Here is a 16,485-nt window from a genome sequence, read left to right as displayed (position 1 = left end):
TGATTTAGAGCTACTGGAGAAGTCTGGAACACAAGTTTTACATGATTCTTCATCATTGGCCCAGTGAGAAAGAACCGCAGTCCATATGTAACCTTTCTATGCCCCCTATTCATAAAGTAAATAAGCAAATTTGTCAACTTTTATAAAATGACTTTAAATTATTTGGGCCATCTCTGATGCTGAAACTCTGCAACATAACTGTGCAACCCACTTGTGTACCCTCAAAATCAGCTGGAAATGGATAGGTGCACATCTGGAGAGCAGTTGGAGGGATTGGGGCAGAGAGAAGATAAAAGTCTTGTTGTGCCAGCAGAACATAATTCAATCCTTTAAATCTGAATTTAAGAGCCCGTTTTTAAACTTCAAATAAGACAACTGCCTGCCATTGGTTCTTTAGGAAAATGTCAGTTAAAAAACTGAACACATTCAGGAACATCAATATTTTCCCTCTCTTGTGTCAGTTCTAGTGTCGAATTTTACAAAGCTACTTTCAATTTTGATCATAAAAATGACTTTGTTGTTGCAACATTATAGGTTAACTTGCTGCATAGCTGTCTGAATGAACAGAGAAAAACTCTATAGCAAAGAGTTCATCAAGGAGAACAATGTTATTACATTTATTTTGTATACAAGCTATGTCTGTTTATAAGAGCCAGCAAACATTGTGTAAACGTTACTTTTCCCTCCTCATTTGAAATGTCATCTTTTTTTGAGAACACCCGATACATAGAGGCATGTAATTAAAACTCATAATTAAACAGGTATACCATTGTGTGTTGCAAATATTTATAAATGAACACAGGCATCAATACTGCTACTATTAAGCATTTTTATCACATATTTCGAAGGACAGATCATGAAGCTGAGGCTCCAATACTTTGGCCACCTCATGAGAAGAGAAGACTCCCTGGAAAAGACCCTGATGTTGGGAAAGATGGAGGGCACAAGGAGAAGGGGACGACAGAGGACAAGATGGTTGGACAGTGTTCTCGAAACTACAAACATGAGTCTGACCAAACTGCGGGAGACAGTGGAAGACAGAAGTGCCTGGCGTGCTCTGGTCCATGAGGTCACGAAGAGTCGGACACGACTAAACGACTAAACAACAACAATCACATATTTCAGGGGCTTAAATGCACACATCAGCAACCTTTACAAAATCCCAATGGGCCAACATTATTCCCATATTGCAGATAGGGAAGATGGACTGAGAGAACAATTCAGGTGCCTGAATTCAGAATTGTCTACAGTGCAGGTAAGGACGTGGGTGGCGCTGTGGGTAAAACCTCAGTGCCTAGAACTTGCCGATCGCATGGTCGGCGGTTCGAATCCCTGCGGCGGGGTGAGCTCCCGTCGTTAGGTCCCAGCTCCTGCCCACCTAGCAGTTCGAAAGCACCCCTAAGTGCAAGTAGATAAATAGGGACCGCTTTATAGCGGGAAGGTAAACGGCATTTCCGTGTGCTGCGCTGGTGCTGGCTCGCCAGATGCAGCTTCGTCACGCTGGCCATGTGACCCGGAAGTGTCTGCGGATGGCGCCGGCTCACGGGCTCTAGAGAGAGATGAGCGCGCAACCCTAGAGTCGGACACGACTGGCCCGTACGGGCAGGGGATTGAGTTTCTAATCATAACAAATCATAACAGTTCTCATGCTTACATGATTATCTAGTAATTAAGTTTGTGTGTATATCAGGGAGGAACAATATCGTCTGACCACCTTGACTGAGGAGCTGGCAGAGTTACAAGTGCCACATAATAGCTGTTCTCCATTTGTAAGAACTTGATCTTTTAGTGGCAGCACCTACACCTTGGAACTCCCTGCCTATTTATATGAGACAGGAGACTTCGCTGTACTCTTTTTGCCACCTGCATTTTGTTTGTTTGTTTGTTTATACAAGTCTAGTCATATGTTTAGAAAGTAGATGCAAGTTTTAATCTGTTTTTAGGCTCTTTTTAACACCCCCTTCTTGGGTAAGATGCTTAAGAGGGTGGCAGGCAGACAGCTCCAGGTGCCCTTAGAAGAAGTGAAATAACTAGATCTATTTCAATCCGGGTTAGGCTCACTTCTAGCCTTGAGATGACCTTGGTCACCCTGACAGGCACTTTTCCTTGGGACAGAGGGAAGATATCCCTGTCGATTTTCCTTGATCTGCCTCAGTGGCTTTTGTTACCATCAACCATGGTATCTTACTGGATTGGCTCTATGGGTTAGTAGCTGCGGGTGCGGTGATACAGTGGTTCCATTTCTACCTACAGGACAGATTCCAGAAATTAGCATTGGGTGACCTGTGGATCCTCTAAGGCAGTTGTAGTTTGGGGTCCCATAAGGTTCCATCTTGTCCCCCATGCACTAACGTCTATAAAAAGCTACTGTGGGATGTCGTCAGGGGATTGGAAGAAATGTGCCAATGGTGGTGACACCCAGCTCTAATTCTCCTTGAAAATGATTCAGAAGCCACATTTAGTACAGAACATGGCTGTCAGAATGCTGACCAGAGCAGGAAGGTAGAATCACTTTCACACTGATTCTGAAAGATCTGCATTGGCTACCCATATATTTCAAGGCTGAATTTGGGGTACTGACAATAACTACCTTTAACAACTTGGGACCCAAATATCTGAAGCAATTCTTCTCCCTGTATCAGCCTACCCATATTTCCTTAGTTTCAGGGGAAGCTGTGGTTGTTCTCACACCTTTTAGCATAGTACACTAAGAGGTGATTCATGGTGGCACCCTGAATTTGGAATGCCCTCCCCCTAGAAGTACGTTTGGTATTGATCCTTTTATTATTACAGGGCCAGATAAAGACTGATCTGTTTGCTTGAGCTTTTGCTGGATGCTCTCAATGGTGTGCTGCTGCAATTAAGGAGACTGTGGGTGGCTCCATGGGTTTTATGGATTATAATTTTAAAGATGGGTTACCCTCCCTTTAATTCTAATGGAATTCTTATGCATTTTTAACTATATTGCACTCCTCTCTGCACAGTCAATAAACCGTTTTACTTACTAAGGCTTTAATGTTTAAAGCACAAAATTGTAGTTCTGGATATAAAATCCACTGAAGATTTCTCACAAAGAAAATGCTTTGTTTAACTGAGATTCCTGGCCATGGGCCCACTGAATTGCAATATTGCTCTAGGACACTTTCAGAATTCTATGGATGGAACTGTAGATTTAGTTTCACTTGGAAACTCTTTCCGCATAGAATAAAAATGTGATGGCAGCATTATTTTAAAAGCCTCCAAAATCTGGATACAATAATCTGTATTCAGCTGAGAGATTCACTTGCAGGGCTGGTAGTATAAAAAAACAACAAAAAAACATTTTGAGCTTCCTGAATGAAAACAAATGTTCATGTGTTCTTATTTCTAATCAACCTCACAATTAAATATTTGGAATCACTCATGCTAACTGGCAAAAATTCTGAGTGGGTTTGAAAGTGTTCACTAAAGTCAGTATAAACTAGGATAGAGGGTTGTTCCAGCTAGGATTTTGAAATGAATGCATTTGTAAGTTTGCTTTAAAATACATAATGGTTATGCAATGTTCTGCACAGAGCCAAAGAAGTACATTTTATTTGTCTGGACTTCACAAGGTCAGGAGCAATGCTATACAAGACCTTCATTTCAGCCTAGTAAATATACAGAAGGGTAACAGATCTTGCAAGATCCAGAACTAACACACACGACCAGGAAAAAATCTGCCTTATCTCAGTGTTGTTTCATCAAGACAGCCCAAGTCAAACACAGAAGCAAACAATAAGTGAGGGGGGGTCTTGTTACGAGAGGAGGAAAACAATTTTGGGTCTCTTCTGTTCCTCTTAAAGAATTGTGACTTTCAGTTCATAACTTCAGAAAGTTTCTTATGTTGTACATTTTTAAAGCAATTTCTTCATACTAGCACAAAGACCTGACCTCAGGCCCAATCTTTATGTCTTTGGTTTTTCTGTTATTGGTTTTCTTCTGCTCCTGCATGGCACAGATCTGAACCATCACCCAGCACTTTACTGACAAAGAACCTTTTATACTATCTTTTATGGTCAAAACCCTCTTTTGGGGGCTTTCAACATAGAAAATCAAAAGATAAAGCAGTGTGAATTGGCAAAAAGTACCATGTGAAGTTTTCTTTAATTCGTCTTTCAGCTTTTTCACTTCTTCCTGTAGCTCTTCATCGGACGCTTCTCCCATGTCACATTTAGCTTTCATTGACTGGTAAAAGGAAAAAAATATCAGTTACTTTTCCTGATTACAATTACTGTTTCAAAGTAATTGTATCAATAAGAAAAAGTGAAACAGGTGCAATAAAAATCAGAGCCAAACCTACTTTTTGCTTTTTCTTCTTCAATGGTGATTTGGAAGAAAAACAGTAATTTGCATAACACACATTCTGCTCACCTAGAACCATCATTTTATAAACAAAGGTTCTCATTTGATTTTCCCTAGTGCTATGAATGCTTCTGTATTAACCTTTACCTGATACCGAATAAAGGCCTTTGCTGCTGTGGACTTCATATCAATTCAAAATATTAGAGACCAACCCAGTTTCTAGAATAATGTATTTACATATGCCTTAACAAAAAATACACGAAGAAAAGCATTAATTACTAACTTACAGTTACAGATATGTTATGTTAAAATCTTTATAATTAGTAAGTCAAAATGTCTGGCGTCTTCTTCATTTTGTTCAAGTTTGACACTTTAACTATATTTGACACATTCATCTCTTCTTGGCCTTGCCTTTTTGAGCCTCCATTTAATTGCCACAGTAACTTTCAATTAAGAGCTCTTTCAAGCAGGGAATCTGAACAACATGCAAAGATGTTCAGGTGCTTCAGTAATAGGACTTTTGGCTTCTCCACCCCCCCCCCATTCCCTCCAATCTAAACTGTAAGGTCCCCCAACCTTCCAATGCAAGTTTTGGATGTGCATAGGGAGTGAAGAGGAAGGATATGCCTTACTGCATGACTGGACATTCATTTGCACTATGTTGGATCTCACCCCTGGACCATTTTATATATGCTGTAAAAAGCCATGAGGATTCATATGCATTTCATGAATGTGTTTCTCCTGCAAAACTGTTTACTGCACACACACAACAGTAATCATCATAACTTTATTATTCATACCCCACCCATCTGGCTGGGTTTCCCCAGCCACTCTGGGTGGTTGCATTTGTGTTTCCCACATATAGTCTTGTTTGATGGAATGAGACTGTGCAAGCAGAGCTGATTCAATGGCAGACTTTGACAGCTACATTTTACGGTGATGGGGATCTGAATCCAGAGCCTTCTTTCCTCCCTCCATTCTAAACAACTGACCATCAAAGTTTCTATCTCCATGTTTAATCTGTGTGTATGAACACAGATCATCATGTGTAGGATGAGGTGAACAGGCTCACAGCCCAAGTATGTAACACTATTCCTGCCACCTGTTTGTTAATATTTTCTGTGCTACCAAAATGAAACAAGATTATAGCAATGACAGTGACAATGTGTCTTTACCCATGTGAAATTAAGGCTTGGGGTGCTTCCAGATTAGCAGTTCCTAATGGCACCCACTCGTAATTCCACTGTAAACTAGATGAAGAATTACAGCTGACTTTCTATACTTCAGAAGAGTATAGCACTGTGTGTGTCCATCCACACTACTGGTGGGAATTAAGGGTGGGACAAGTCACTTTAATCACACTAACCCTAATCTTAGCCCAGCACATCTCAAAACTAATGCTAAGACAATCTCTTAGCTGCAGAGATTAAGCTACTGTTGTGCTCTCTCCCCCCGCCCCAAATTGATTTTGTGCAGGTTGAAAAAGAAAGAAGCAGCATAGAGGAAACACTGGAGGATGATTTTGACGGGAACAACGTGCAGATGACCCATAAACAGCAAGCAAACAAAGCAATTCCACAACAAACACCTAGTGTAGAATCACTCTTGGTTTATACATGCAGCAGAATGAACGTGACCACCTCAGAATATGAGACACACTGAGGAGAGGGGAGGAAAGAAAATGTTGATCAAATTCTGAAGAATAGATCGTTTTAAATGATTCCCTGTATTAAGAAGTCTCTGTAGAAAGAAAACAAGCACAGAACTGGAGTCCCTCCCCTGAAGTGATTCAGTGTATTCTAGCATCATGTTCCTCTAGACTAGGCCCATGAGGAAGCAGCGCCAAACAGATTCTGAGCTGCTGAGGGAACTAAAGAAACTTTGTTCCACTTTTATATTGCTTGAAAAGTAATAGAGATATGAAGGTATGGCTAATGTTTTGTGTCAAAATTGTTAATGGATTTTAGTGTGAGCTCCCTAAAAAAAAATCCATGAGGTCTGAGGGTCTTGTAAATTACTGTGCAAAATATATTACAAAAATTCCAAACAAGCCTTGCAGTATCTATACAGAAAGGTGACGAATGATTAAACAATATCACCTCAATACTGCAAAATGTTTGCTTTATGGCTCTAAGACAAATTGTTATTGTCATGGGGGGGGGGGGGCTGGATAGTACCCAGGTCTAATTCACAAGGCTAGTATGACTTTCTTTAAAACACACACACACACACACACACACACACACACACACACACGCTTAATAAGATAGCCAAACTACGAGCTGTCATTGGTTTACCTCAAGTGGCTTGTCTGAAGTGGGACAAACCACACCCTGCAGTCAGGTGACATGCTAAGCGAAACCATGGCTTAGCTCACATCAGCAGCACTACAGACGGATCAACGCAGTCCCTTTCTCCTCTCCAGGAACCCTCATACTCACGCATTCACGCTTAGCTTAGAGCAGCATGCGAACCAGGTCAAAGCGGTAAAATGCACTTAAAAACAAAACTCAACCCGTTCAACTGTGAAACATACTTGAAGTTTTTCATTCTCTTCCAAGCACTTCTTGGCAACTTTGTTGATATTTTCTACTTCCATTTCTAGAGCTTTCTGGTCTCCCATCTTTTTGGCCAATGAAGTGATAAGGGAAATGGTACGTCTCAGTACACTGTGGAAACCAGAAAAGCCATGAACCCATTAGAAAAGAATACAATATCAATGTATAAGTCGTGTTATAATGTTTTTTTAAAGTCTTCAATAACGTTTTACTTTAAATGCTGAGAAAAGATGCTCTTTTATGTGAAACATGAACTACTTTATTTTTTAAGATGCTATTACAACTTGCAGATGAACCAGGACCTAGATTGGCCAGGTTCTTTGAAGTCATTTTATCTAAACACTAGATGTGAGCCCCAGTTATTGCCACATAGCCATTGCTATATTTTTATTTTCTGACAATGTTAAAAATACATCTCATTAACAACCACTCTTTCCTCTGGTTTATTGTCTGAACTCCGCAGCAGTAAAAGTAGTTTCAGTTTTGCTATTTGCAGTTAAATCAGACAGCATAGAAATCCTATACATACTCACATTGTACTCAGGGAAAGAGATACGCCAGCTATGCCAACGGAATGAACTTAGTATGTAGAGAAAGGAGAAGCAAACAAGGAAATGCCAGAACAGCTCAGAACTGACATATCATGGCCATAGACTGCAGGAGTACAGAATGAGTGAGGAACCTTTTTCAGGAGGAGTGCCACCTTACCCCAGAGAAAAACTATCAGTAACTATTCCACCCACACAAAATCACATGCAAAAAAACTATTTTTTCATTACAATGGATGCATACGTTTAATTCTTAGTAGCTCCACTAGAGTTTCACCTTTTACTTTCCTCACAGGCTTAAAAAATGAAGTTTGAAAGAAAACAAAGTTCTCCGACAATCTTTCTTGGGCCTGACTGTGCGCAAGGTAGAATCTCAACAGTAATCCCAGAAGAGTGCAAATAAGGTCAAAGGACTGCTGAACTCCAAGCCCTGTTTTATAGCTATGCAAATGCAGCCTGAAAATTGCATGAAATTACAAAATGCATGTACTACTTTTTCTGTACTACTTTTCCTATACTTGCGAGGAATGCAAGTCTGTAGAGACATGGCTTTGATCTACTTGCGGAGGATCGAGCTGCAGTTGCCCAAAGGCAAAGCCCGTTCTCCTCCCTACTGAACCATCAGGTTATGACTGCAAGAACTGGAGGCCAGATAAAATCTGCCTGTGGCCCACATTCAACCTATGGGTTTCCCATGCTTGCAACATACAATATAGTGTTGATTTCTCAGTTTACTTGCCAAAGATCCAGGACAAACCGCTGCCTTCCGGAAATCCCCCCCAGGCATCACATCCTTTGAAATCCCGGTAATGTCCAGGACAGGGGTCAGCAACCAACGGCCCATGGGCTGGATGCAGCCCACGGAGGTTGTTGCGCTCTACGTGGGGCTTGCGCTCTACGTGGGGCTACCTTTGAAGGTGACCCGGAAACTACAACTAATCCAGAATGCGGCAGCTAGACTGGTGACTGGGAGCGGCCGCCGAGACCATATAACACCAGTATTGAAAGACCTACATTGGCTCCCAGTACGTTTCCGAGCACAATTCAAAGTGTTGGTGCTGACCTTTAAAGCCCTAAACGGCCTCGGTCCAGTATACCTGAAGGAGCGTCTCCTCCCCCATCGTTCTGCCCGGACACTGAGGTCCAGCTCCGAGGGCCTTCTGGCAGTTCCCTCACTGCGAGAGGCCAAGTTACAGGGAACCAGGCAGAGGGCCTTCTCGGTAGTGGCGCCCGCCCTATGGAATGCCCTCCCATCAGATGTCAAAGCGATAAACAACTACCTGACATTCAGAAGACATCTGAAGGCAGCCCTGTTCAGGGAAGTTTTTAATATGTGACATTTTAGTGTATTTTTCATCTCTGTTGGAAGCCGCCCAGAGTGGCTGGGGAAACCCAGCCAGATGGGCAGGGTACAAATAATAAATTATTATTATTATTATTATTATTATGTTTGACTGGCCCATGAGCTGCCCCCAAACTTGCTTCCACGGCACTGAAAATCGCGTCTGCACAGGCGCAGAAAATCGTGAGCGCGCGTGCAATCTGGCCCACAGAGGGATCTCCATGGGACTGATCTGGCCCAGGCAAGATAAACCTTGCTGACCCCTGGTCCAGGACATAAGGCAGCCCTAAACTTCTATACTGCCCATGTCCAACCCGAGACTCTAACCAATTTTGGCTGCTTTGCTAATGCTCTACCTGTGCATTTGGGGTATTCTATCAGAATATCTGTTGTGTTAAATCCTAGAGTCATCCAGCTTCAGAATAGGATTTTAGAATACAATCCTATTCAAACAAACAGGATCACAGTACCATGGGAGGTACATATGAGAACCTTACTAACAAGCCTTTCATCTGCAGAAAAATTATGATGCAAGAGGTGGTGTTTTGAAACAACCGATACTACCATCTGTCTTCTGAAATACAGTGGTAACTCTGGCTACGAAGGTCTGTTCTTAACCTGAAACTGTTCTTAACCTGAAGCACCATTTTAGCTAATGGGGCCTCCTGCTGCCGCTGTGCCGCCGCTGCATGATTTCTGTTCTCATCCTGAAGCAAAGTTCTTAACCCGAAGTAATATTTCTGGGTTAGCGGAGTCTGTAACCTGAAGTGTATGTAACCTGAAGCTTATGTAACCCGAGGTAACACTGTAGTACAATTCAGTGAGAGGACTGTATTAATTCAGAATACAGCATTTGGGGGAGTCATATTAATTTCCCCCCTTTCACTTTAATATATCCTTTTTAATTATTTGCTTCCATATTAATTCATATTAATTTCATATTAATTTCCCCCCTTTCACTTTAATATATCCTTTTTAATTATTTACTTCCATGAGTAAATCTGTCTCTCTCAAACATGCATAAATTACCATTACCCTCCATTTTCGCTCACCAAACTTGCATATTATTATCATTTTTACAAACTTGGGGTTTGAGTCATGCTTTTTTTTCATTTTGGACCACATTTCTGACAAGAGGCGCAAAACAGAATTACTAAATAGTAAGTAGTACATAACTATACTTACAGCCAAAGAAACAGAGAGAATCCTGAGATATAAAGATTTCGTTGTGACCGAAAAAGTTTCATTTGAATGTGATCCAATGCATTGGCACTTGTATGTGCAGTTTTATCACTTAGGTTAACATTTGAGTATTTCCTCACCTCTCTTACAGCATCTACGAGTAAAAAAGAGAGTTACTTGCATTTGTTTTCCATTGCCTTCTTTTATCAATTATTGTAAACAATGCTTCTGCATCAAAAAGCTTTTGAATTTTTTCCCTGATAAAACTTCTTTAACTTTTATTAGCATAGCTGCCCTGTTCTGGCTACTGGCAGTGGGAATCCCTCTGGCAGTAGATTTGTACTTTCTGTGGGCACAGAGCAAAGACTCTGACTGTTTATCAAGTAATGACCACGGAAATAATAAGCAAGCTTTATGATTAAGCAATTTTATAAAATAGTAATGTTCCTTATATTTTAGAAGGGTGGCTTTTCTTAACAGATGTTTAATAGATAGCACTTAAAAACCACAAGCTACAAGATATAGCTAACTTTGTAATCATCAGGGAACACATTCAATTCCATATTTAGCAGTAGCTTAAAAATGCAATGCTATTTCCCTTCCTCCAAAAAAACAAAGTCAGTGATGACAGAGCTCAGTAAAATTCCCAGAAACCTCACTGCACAACTGTTTTTATCTTAGTTCAAGCATTAGTCCAAAGAGAAATAGCGCCACCTACTGATTACTTCAAAATCAGTTCCTGCCACAAGTGTTCACTGGGTCTCCCATACCAAATCTGAATTCTGTTTTGTTATCTGCTAACATGCTAGCAGAACATGGCTTCTTGTTACATCCTCAGGTTCAAAAAGTGTAACACTAACTTTTTTATTTGGTTTCTCAAACTATTCACAGCAAAGATAACTCACAGTAAATATAATAATCCCTCAAACACATTAACTTTGTTGGTTCACTTACATGCATATGAATACTAATAGAAACAAGAGAGATTTCCAACTCACCCAGAAATAAAACAATTAACAGAACTATAATTGTAAGGAACCCCTTGTTCCAATAGTTTTTAATTCTGCTCCACACAGAGATCATAAAAACCTTCTCCCATCTGTAAAACAAAATTGCAGTGTTTCAAAGAAGCTTCATTTGTAAAAAGACTACTATGTAAGCATTTTTAAAGTGCACACTATAATCCACTGATTTTTCAGCACCTTTTAAAATTAAAGTACAGTACAATGGCATCTTGCCTGGGGGTTATGCTGGGGGGCACATATATGCAAAAATATGTACTGTATACTCAAACCACCCCCTTGGAAACGCCCCCACATGACCATCCTCACCATCCAAGCAAGACAGAGAACTTTTAACCTGGGTGTGGGGTGTTGTTTTTGTTTGTTATTGTAGCATGTATTTTATATTGTAAACTGCCCTGTGATTGATGGATGAAGGGTGGTATAAAAAGTTAATAAAACATCATCAACATCATCTCTCTGCCTTGCTTACCAGGCTCTGGGATGCTCTCACAGAGATTCTGGGGTATTCATACAAGATCTTGCAGGACTGCTTAAAAGCTCTTTCCGTGCTGAGAAAACCCAGTGCAAAAGGCGTTTTAAGATGTCCGCCTTCTGTGTAATTAATTTGTGGGATTTTACCTTGCCAACTTTCAACTGCATAAGGCTGAAATTGTGCAAGTTAAGATTTTGGAACAGGAGGGTGACAAACTGAAACTGCAGAGTTTTGAGAAACTAAAAGATAAAGTGCGAGGAAATGACTGGCAGAATCCGAGACCAGGGAGAAGAGTTGGTGGAAGAAGACTGGAAGAAATTTAAAGACTATCTGCAGAAACACTGTAAAATTAATGTATGTTAAAATGATGTAGGATTGAAATAAGAGGCTTTAGCAACAAAGTTAAAAGAATATGTAAAAATGGATTGATAATTAGATGAAAACATGAAGCTCAATATGTTAAGATATAAAATTAAGATAAAAACAAAGAGGGTAAGGATTTGCTGAATTAACCATGTGAACTGGAATACAAAAAAGGGAGGCGTGAGGAGGTCAGGAAATTAAGTCAATGAAACTTAAGACATGAAAAGATTGATTTGTTTTTAATTGTGCTTTTTTACTTATCACTTATTTTTTATGTATTTTGTATCTTTCATTTGTATTCTTGTATTTTTTCTATTTCTTATTTTTTCTTTTTTATTCTGTAACTTTTTTGTTTATAAAATCTTAATAAATATCTTATTTAAAAAATGAAATTGTGCAAGTTAATTGCACACAATATGCAATCGTACTGTACAGCCTGAAATGAAAATGCAATTTCTCTGTAGTTGCAAGTATACAGTACACAGAAATTCTGCAATATAGTACAGACAGTATTACTGGGCCCAAACCCTGAGGAGGTTCCTGTATCTCCAAGAACTGACAGAGAGAAAATTCCTTTGTTCATCACATTACAGCTACAATGATGGTAACAGGTATAACTTATGGAATTCAGAGTCTAGACCTGCCAAGGCTGCTTGCTTCTAATGAGATAGACTAGGTATCTTTAGCATCCAGGTTTAATGAGACTAATTTGCTGCTTTCAGATCCTCTTAAAGCCTTATTCCGAAGACGAAAATCCCTTGATGTGTGTATTTAAATCACACCTTCAATTATCTTGTTAGTAAAACTATCACAGTAACATGCATAATCAAACCTTCAACTGGTGGCATTGATATAAGCACAGTGCCCTTGTCCTTCATTGCATCTAGACACTTTTTAGCAAAAACTGTTTTTTAAACAAAGCTAAAATTATACTAAAGGAAAGAATCTGAGAAGTAGGCTTTATATTGCCTAACTCTGGATGACTAGCAGGAAAAGCAGCTCTCAAACTACAGTCCCAGGAAAAGGACAAAGGTCTCTTAATCAGCAACAAGCAGTTAAGAATGAAGGTTGATGACCACTGCTGGGAACATACCAACATTTTCTAGATAGTCTGATTAGGTTAGGATGCATGTAATGGCTCTTTTCTTGGCTTTAAAAAAATTGCTTTTATTTGTTTTATTTATTCTGTCAAGTTGCTTTGACACTTTTCTTTTGTATAAAGCGACTGATAAATGCTAATAATATAAATAAATAATACTGATCTTCAAATCCCAATCAGTGTTATTTCCTAAGTTTTAGAATACTGGTGGCAAAAAGAGCAGCTGCTGAGTTTTGAAAACCCCTTTAGAAATCTGAGGTTGCAATTTCTCCTAGGAATAAGCCCCATTAAACTTAATGAGAACACTTCTGATCCAGCTTTTGACTGTGAGGCATAGTCAAAATTCCATGTGAATTATCTTTGCTTTATCTTAGTTTTCATATACACAACCCTTTATTAATGTTGATGATATAACTTACTTAGGGAATCTAAGATGATTATAGTGTTTGGTCAGCTGGCAACTTGTCAAGGAGAGTTAAGAAAGTTCCGCCTGTGCTAAGAATTTGTGGCAGCCCAACGTTGTGTGTCTTTGTTTCCCAATTTGATCCTTTTACACCAGGCATCCCCAAACTCGGCCCTCCAGATGTTTTGGGACTACAATTCCCAACATCCCTGACAACTGGTCCTGTTAGCTAGGGGTGATGGGAGTTGTAGTCCCAAAAATCTGGAGTGCCAAGTTTGGGGGTGCCCATTTTACACGGTTTTGTAGTATTTTATGCATTGTGATTTGCTGTTATTTTTATTGATTGTAGATTGGTAATTCTTTAATTATTAGTTATTGGTGTTTAATTTTACTGTTTACTATTAGATTCTGATGTATTGCTGAATGTTGCTTTGTTTGATATAAGTTGTTTATTTTAAAGTTATTGTTACTTTTCTATTGGATCAGATTGTTACTATTAATGTTTGATGTTTTATTACATTTTTATGTGTTGGAAGCTGCCCAGAGTGGCTGGGGTAACCCAGCCAGATGGGCGAGGTATTAATTTATTATTATTATTATTTTACTATTATATAGATTCTCTTCAGAAAATATATACAAGCAAACAGCACGGTATTTGTATTCTAATTACTGTGATGCAAAGAAGACCACTGCTGCCATGACCAAAGATTCTAATGCATCACCACAGGCAATGGACCACTATCAATTACTGTTGTCAATGCAATATTAATTCTGATCAAGGACCACACTTGTAAGAAGTTCCTCTGACCATCATCAGCAAAACAATGGTATTAACATTATTACCATGTGACAGATGGAGTTGTAAATCTTACAAATTTTCAATGCCTATTATATGTTTTTGTTAGGATTATTGTGGGAGCTGCATTAGACTTTAAAGAGATAGAATAAAAAAATTAAACAAAAAAACACACACCCAAAAAAATTAGGGGAAAAAAACTTAACAAAGGTAATACATACAAATAATAAATAAGAGTTTTTAAAGTTGCCACTTTGATTGTCTTATCACCAGCAGGCATTCTTCTCACTGGAAGCAATTCAGATTATTTTATTTATTGCTTTGGGGAGATTCAGCACAGCTATTTTGTCTGTTACGCAAAGATGAAAGAGGGGGGCCAACCTGTGAATACATATCGGCCCCTGGAGCAAACAACATAAGTATCAAGTCAGCTTTTTAAACACTTTTATAAATACCAATGAATGGAACCTGTGGGCTTATAGCACAAAATGATTTGCAAAAGGCAGTCCTAAACCCTGCTGCCAATGTTGCAATCCGATCTGTACTTTCTCTTTCCATTTATTTTCTGATGAAACGGCGGTCATTTCCCCTGCGGCAATCTCCTTACCTCAGAGGAGAAATAATCGGGAGGCAGAGCAAGAGTAAGATTGCTATTTCGGCATAGAGAAAGGCTGCAACAGCTGTCCACTGAAAAGTCATCTTATCTGTGAGGGATCTGCAGAGACGGAAAAGCCCAGGTTAGAGATCACCATGGTTTCAAAACAGACAAGGCAGGCTGAAGAGCTTCTGATTAATGTGACCCGCAACACAAACAAGGGCTTCCCATGTGACAGTTCAACATCGGGCATAATAATAATGATAATAATAAAAATAATAATAATAATTAAATAAAATAAAAAGGGACCTGGCCTAATAATAATAATAATAATAAATAAATAAAAAGGGACCCAGCCCCTAATAATAATAATAATAATAATAATAATAATAATAAAAAGGGAGCCGGCCCCCTCACCCCAAAGAGAGCGATCTATGGGATATGGGGAAGCCCTGCAGTCCGCGTTCAAACGACCCCATTGCCGTTTGGCAATGGAGTACAAGGGATGAATCCGATTCTGTCACGCCGTAACTGCCACAGATACGTGTCGCCGTAACTGCCACAGATACCTGTCGGGAAGAGATTTCGTTCTCCTCACATGCACACACGCCCCTTCCCTACCAACCCCGGGGTACAACACGCCCCTTCCCCACCCCGGGGTACACTATACTCATGGCAGTTTCACGCTTCAAAATTCCCCTCCGCGACCAATTCTGAGGGGAAGCCTCTGCAGCCGGGGAAGGGGGGAAGGACAGACCCCGGGTTAACTTTCCTCTCTTTTACCCCGCTTTCCAAAGAGGCGCTGCGGCCTTTTCCCTCCTGCCTTCATCACCCGAAGGGGGGCGAGGCGTCCTCCGGGGTCCTGCGGCCTCGACCCGCAGCTCTTCCAGGGCCGCCACACGCGAGTCGTCAACGGCGGCGGCGGAAACTGCGGGACGGAGGGAGGGGAAAGGGAGCCGCGGCTGCAGGAGGCCGGGCGGGCCGAGCGGCGAAGCCCCAAGAGGCGGCTGGCGAGAAGGCGGGGAGCGCGGGCCTGGCAGCGAATGGGAGGCCTCGCCGACGCTCGAAGCCCCGGCGGCGCTTTCGCTCGAGAGGAGGCCCGAGCCCGGCGGGGAAGGCGGGCTGTGTGTGAGGGGACCTAGGCGGACCCGGCTCGGTGTGGCGTGTGGGGAACACGGCTTCCCGCTCCGTGGCGAAAAGCGAGCGGGCCTCCCTTGCCAGGAGAAAAGCAGCAGGCCCAGGGAGATGGTGGAAGCCCCCTCTCTCCCTCCCTGGCCTGCTAGTTTTCTTCGTGCAAGGGAGGCACAGTTTAAAACAGGCACCCCCAAATCGGCCCTCCAGATGTTTTGGGACTACAACTCCCATCACCCCTAGCTAACAGGACCAGTGGTCAGGGATGATGGGAGTTGTAGTCTCAAAACATCTGGAGGGCCGAGTTTTCCCGTGCCTGGTATACAACTGAGCCCACAAGCTATTAAGAGGTCAGTGGAAACATAAATAGGGCAATCGCTTAACTGCAGTTAAGAAATCAAAAGCAGGCTCTCTCCTCTTTTTCCACCACAAATCCCACCCATTCATAAAAAGGTCAGGGATGTTGGGAATTGTAGCCCCAAAACATCTGGAGGGCCGAGTTTGGGGATGCCTGGTTTAAAACTTACAGCCTCTGCATTCACTGGCTATTATTATTTATTTCATTTATTGATTGAATTTATATACCGCCCTATACAGGGCCGGATTTACATATAAGCTAAACAAGCTATAGCTTAAGGCAGGCTTCTT

At 40.9% G+C, this 16,485-nt stretch overlaps 1 protein-coding gene across 2 annotated transcripts in view; it reads right to left on the bottom strand.

Moving 5' to 3' along the window:
- BCAP29 (B cell receptor associated protein 29) overlaps positions 1-16,005 on the bottom strand; it is a 920,634-nt gene extending 904,629 nt beyond the window's left edge. Inside the window, exons 1-6 of one of the 2 annotated variants that reach the window (XR_014555847.1) lie at positions 15,490-15,877; positions 14,719-14,826; positions 10,952-11,052; positions 9,957-10,107; positions 6,860-6,992; positions 1,893-4,206 (exon numbers count right to left, since the gene is read on the bottom strand). Coding sequence is in view for 1 of the 2 variants with exons in the window: in XM_083701649.1 (XP_083557775.1) it covers positions 4,110-4,206; positions 6,860-6,992; positions 9,957-10,107; positions 10,952-11,052; positions 14,719-14,810 (574 nt within the window). In the remaining variant the exon portion in view is untranslated. Of the gene's footprint in view, positions 1-1,892; positions 4,207-6,859; positions 6,993-9,956; positions 10,108-10,951; positions 11,053-14,718; positions 14,827-15,489 lie in introns of both variants that reach the window. The other variant, XM_083701649.1, reaches the window with a different exon arrangement.
- Between the last annotated feature and the right edge of the window lie 480 nt (positions 16,006-16,485).

This window comes from Podarcis gaigeae (assembly GCF_964106915.1).
Source record: "Podarcis gaigeae genome assembly, chromosome: 10".
NCBI lineage: Eukaryota > Metazoa > Chordata > Lepidosauria > Squamata > Lacertidae > Podarcis > Podarcis gaigeae.
This window is presented reverse-complemented; position numbering and strand designations above follow the sequence as displayed.